This window comes from Zeus faber (assembly GCF_960531495.2).
Source record: "Zeus faber genome assembly, chromosome: 16".
Classification (NCBI taxonomy): Eukaryota; Metazoa; Chordata; class Actinopteri; order Zeiformes; family Zeidae; genus Zeus; species Zeus faber.
In genome coordinates this window covers 9324839-9329709 of record NC_137202.1, presented here as the reverse complement: position 1 = coordinate 9329709, position 4871 = coordinate 9324839, and the positions used below count along the sequence as shown (strand labels likewise).

The window sequence follows — 4871 nt, the reverse complement described above, 5'->3', positions numbered from 1 at the left end:
CTACCAGATGAAGCCTGACCATAAAACATTTGATTCGGAGCAACAGAAAAAAAAATTGGAAAACAGAAGAAAAAGGCACAGTTACAGAACTGTGTTCATAATGTTTTTAAGAGTGGAGGATCTACTCATCCCGTACTGTGAATGACACCTTTCCAACAACGTCCAACCTAACGATCGTTAAGTGCGCCTCTTCTTGAATTTAACCTTTGTGATTATTATAGTGTTATTAAAAGTGTCATTAATAATAGCGTTGTTATATATTATCGTTTGTGTTGTGTGTTTATAGTGTTTTAGTTCAGTGGTAGCACTAACTCACTCACCGACAGTGACGTTAAACTCTCTGGTAAAACGTCTACCTTGGATGGTGATGACGTTATGGATAATAACCAAACCCTCCATTCAGAATAGGAATGAGATTTTCCGTTCCGTAAACTCACTGATGATCTGATGATCTTCATGTTCCTCTATGAATGTAGTTTAAACGACACCCAATTTCAAGGAAAGTTTGGGGCATAGTACAAATGAGGAAATGAGGAGATAAAAAACGCCCTTTAACTGTGTAACAACACAGTGAAACACACACCCTTGTTTATCCAAAGTTTATTAATATTTCACGTGTCATGCGTCCTACATGCGTCCTCATACATAAATACATACTGTGGGACTCTCTGCCCACAGGTTAGGGTTAAGGGAAAAATAATAATTAATAATAATAATAATAATGATGATGATGACGATGAGGATGATGATTTCGGGCGCAGGAGGAATGGTGTTCCGGTCTGCCTCCTGCTCGGCTGACGAGCCCTTGCGCCCATCCCCTCTGCAAGATGGAGCAAACATTAAGAAATCTGCCCAAGGCCTGCCGCAGAAAAAAAGGAACAGTGCTGTCGACCGTGCTTGACCACGCCCCTTGGTCCACCACACATACATACATATATACATACATGCATACAGGCATACATACATGCATACATACATGCATACAGTACATACATGCATACATACATACATGCATACATACATACATGCATACATACATGCATACATACATACATGCATACATACATGCATACATGCATACATACATACATGCATACATACATGCATACATACATACATGCATACATACATGCATACATGCATACATACATACATGCATACATACATGCATACATACATACATGCATACATACATACAACTATAACTATAAAGGAACTCTCTCTCTATAAAGGTACGCACTCTGTCTGTCTGTGTGTCTGTGTGGCTGTCTGTATGTTTGTACGTCCTTCGATTATCTTGACAACCGTTCATCCATTGTGAAGGGCAGGGCGCCCTAGAATGGGTCTCCCCCTCCCGCCCCGAGATAGGCGCCCGTGCCCTGGAAAGTCTCGCGGCTGGCGAGGATGAGATGGTGTAAAATCTCGTACCAGGCCGTACCCATATCCACAGCGGGTCTCCGAGCTGAACAGCCTCCGGCATGTTGGATCAAGGTGCGGAAGGGAAGACATGTGATCCACCATGCAGAGCGAAAAACCGCCAACCAGACAGAGCGCTGGAGGGTTTGCAGTGAGGCGCTGAGTTTGCAGTGGTTGCGCCTGATCGAGACGCCGGCAGAGTCTTTCATGCACCGTGTTTGCAAAAGGAGGGGATGAAAGCTCTGAATAGTTAGGCACACACACACACACACACACACGGTGTGTGTGTGTGTGTGTGTTTGTGTGGAGTTTGGATTTTAAGTATAAAGAGCTTCAGGCAGTATTTATCATTTTTTTTTTTTTGCTTTTTTCTTAATCTTTGTTTCTGTCATTAACTATCTATCTATCTATCTATCTATCTATCTATCTATCTATTGTATAGGAAAAATACTGTTGCATCCTTACTAACCTCGCTGCCATAACGACAGCCGTTGCGGACGCACGCATTCGGGCATGTGTCCTGAAACTGCATAACAGGCTATAATTGCCTACTGTTAATACCTGCTGCACACAATGCCCCGATCTCAGTTCTCAGGTCAAATACATATTTGGAATATAAGGTTCTTGGAGAACAATCCCAGGCCCTCTGCATTACACAAACAGGAAGCTGCCAGACAGGCTGCACGTTTTGCAGCTGCATGTTTTGCAGCTGCACGTTTTGCAGCTGCACGTTTTGCAGCTGCACGTTTTGCAGCTGCATGTTTTGCGCGATAACCACCACAGCGCTCACACATGGTCAACCTTAACCACAGCCAAATAAGACATCACGTGACGTTTGTTTGTGTGCTGGTATTAAAGCTGGGTTCACGGTTCGGGGGGAGAACACAGGAAGCACGAGACGAGGCTGCGCCCCCGTACCTCGTGTCTACTCACTCCTCTCCTTGCAAGGATATGTTCTCGATGTTGTTTGAATAAACCACACAAAGGCTTCGAACAGTGTCAACGCTTTATTATTGGAGAATTTCCAGCACACTATCTATCTATCTATCTATCTATCTATCTATCTATCTATCTATCCGTCTCTCTGTCTGTCTGTCTATTTAGCTATCTATCTGTCTATCTGTCTTGACCCTATTCCCCCCTCTCACTCTCTTCCCCTTTCTCTCTCCCATCTCTCATTCTCACTCTCCCCCTCTCCCCCCTCTCACTCCCCATCGCTCCCTCTCTCTCTCCCGGTCTCACCCTCCCTCTCTCGCCGTCTCTCTCTCTCTCTCTCTCTCTCTCTCTCTCTCTCTCTCTCCCTCCATCTCTTCATTGCTTCCCCTCTCTCCCTCTCTCCCCATCCCTCTTTCTCTCCACCCCACTCTCCAGGTTTTCGGAGGTCTGGTCTGGATCCTGGTGGCGTCCACTCATGTGGTTCCAGAGAACCCTCTGGGTTGGGTGATGTTCGTCTCAATCTTCTGCTTCGTCATGACGACACTGTGGTTCTTCCTGTTCGCCTGCGGATTCAATCAGAGCAGCGTCTGGCCCTCCGTGGTAAGTCACACCTCGTTGGTTCACTGGACAATTTGGTAACATCATAACGATTCAGCTAAAGCTGCCTCACACCGGTGTGGGGCAGGGCAAGATCTGCAACGACTCGAGTGACTCCCAATAATATTTCACCGCGCAAAAGTGTGAGCCAGTAAAAGGAATATCCGAAATCTTTCTCTTCAAACTCTGCTGATGTGAAATGGCTTTTAAATTGCCCGTCTACCCCTCTCTCCCTCTCTCTCCAGGATGCAGCCTATCACTTCTTCGCAGTCGTGTTTTATCTCAGCGCTTCGGTGGTGTTAGCCTTTGTCACCATCAGCCAGGGTTTGGTGCTGAAAATACCAGGTTTATCTTCTCTGCTGCCTGAGCAGCTCAAGATCTACAGACTGGACATCTCTGCTGTGGTACAGAAATACACAGACACAGGGACAGCCACAGACACACACACACACACACACACACACACACACACAAACACACACACACACACACACACACACACACACACACACACACACACACACACACACACACACACACACACACACACACCTGTTTTGCCATTAACTAAATGCTGTATACTAGACCTTCACACTGTTTCCTTTCATATACTGGAGTTTCATTTCCTATGATGTCTATGTTTGTCAAGCGTCTATGAGGACTGCCCTCACATACAACTTGGACAACAAAGAGTGAATTAGAGCAGAGAGGACCCAAGTTTTACATTCAGATGAAGGACAGCAGATGCAGCGGCGAGCGTATCGCCTACAGTTCATGCAAATTCTTAGAGATACAATTTTTGCAGTAGAGGCATCAACAGGCCACTCCCGATCTTTTGCCCAGGCAGAGGACTGCTCTTCTCTCAAACTTTGCTAAACGTGAAGCATCTGTCATAGATGATGATGGCTCCTTCAGGGGCATCTTGTCTGGATGATGGTGTCCTGGTCCTGCTCAGCGGACCAAACGCGGTCTGCCAGACTGTCTTCCTCAACTCTGATGGTCGTTCACATGATCCTCCTCCTGGGTAGAGTGGGTGGATACAGCATCTGCCTTTGGGTGGAGAGCTCCATGCTGGTTGTTACCTTACTTGGCCTCTGTGTTGCTTGGAAGATTCCTCCAAATGTAACTCATGCCAGGTTCAGCTGTAGTGCAGAACTTGCTTCAGCGTAGAGCTTTCTGAAGTTCTCCTGCTGAGCTCACCTCACGGGAGAATGAATCTGGTGCCTCTGGCCAGGAGTAGTCTGAACTTCATCTTGAAGGCATCTTGATCTTCACTCTCTGGATGAACAGGGGTCATTCGGACAGCTGATCTTCCATGAAGTACAGTACATTAGGTGCTATACTGAGTACAGAGCTAAGTACACATGTTCTGAGCAGGTTCTTCAGAGGTTTTAATGGGTTTAATCGACAGATGAGGGGATGGTTTCCTGTCTATCACAGAGAATCATCTACAACGTTATGATCATGATTATTATGATTATGGTTATATTTATGCATCCACACTACAATCTGTAACCCTTTCACTCTCTCTCCCTCTCTTCCTGTCTTTCTCTCCAGGTGATGTCATTCCTAGCCACACTCCTCTATTTCCTTCATGCCATTTTTTCAGCACTACGATGGAAGAAAGCCTAATAAACACAGACCGACCACAAGCAGAAACACAAACAATGCGTTGATAACAATAAATAAACGGAGAACAAAAACAAGGCAAAAACTTGTTCTCAGCTGACAAAAAAATATTTCCGTCCAATAGATACACAAACATTTTGTAGATTATAATGACAAAATGATTCATTATTAAGTTTGTCAGAGGTATACACATCCCATAACTACCATCCAATGCAGACTATATTTAGACTTTTTGCATGTTGTTTTCAACTATCTGCGGGGCTATTTTTAAAATATCTGTCTTTCCTCTTTGA

General features: G+C 45.0%; 1 protein-coding gene across 1 annotated transcript in view; it reads left to right on the top strand.

Annotated features, from left to right (window-relative positions):
• The window catches only part of LOC307241932 (myelin and lymphocyte protein-like), a 5952-nt gene extending 1081 nt beyond the window's left edge, over positions 1–4871 (top strand). Inside the window, exons 2-4 of the mRNA XM_080016208.1 lie at positions 2788–2952; positions 3195–3353; positions 4507–4871. Of these exons, the coding sequence (XP_079872334.1) occupies positions 2788–2952; positions 3195–3353; positions 4507–4581 (399 nt within the window). The 3' untranslated portion in view covers positions 4582–4871. The remainder of the gene's footprint in view (positions 1–2787; positions 2953–3194; positions 3354–4506) is intronic.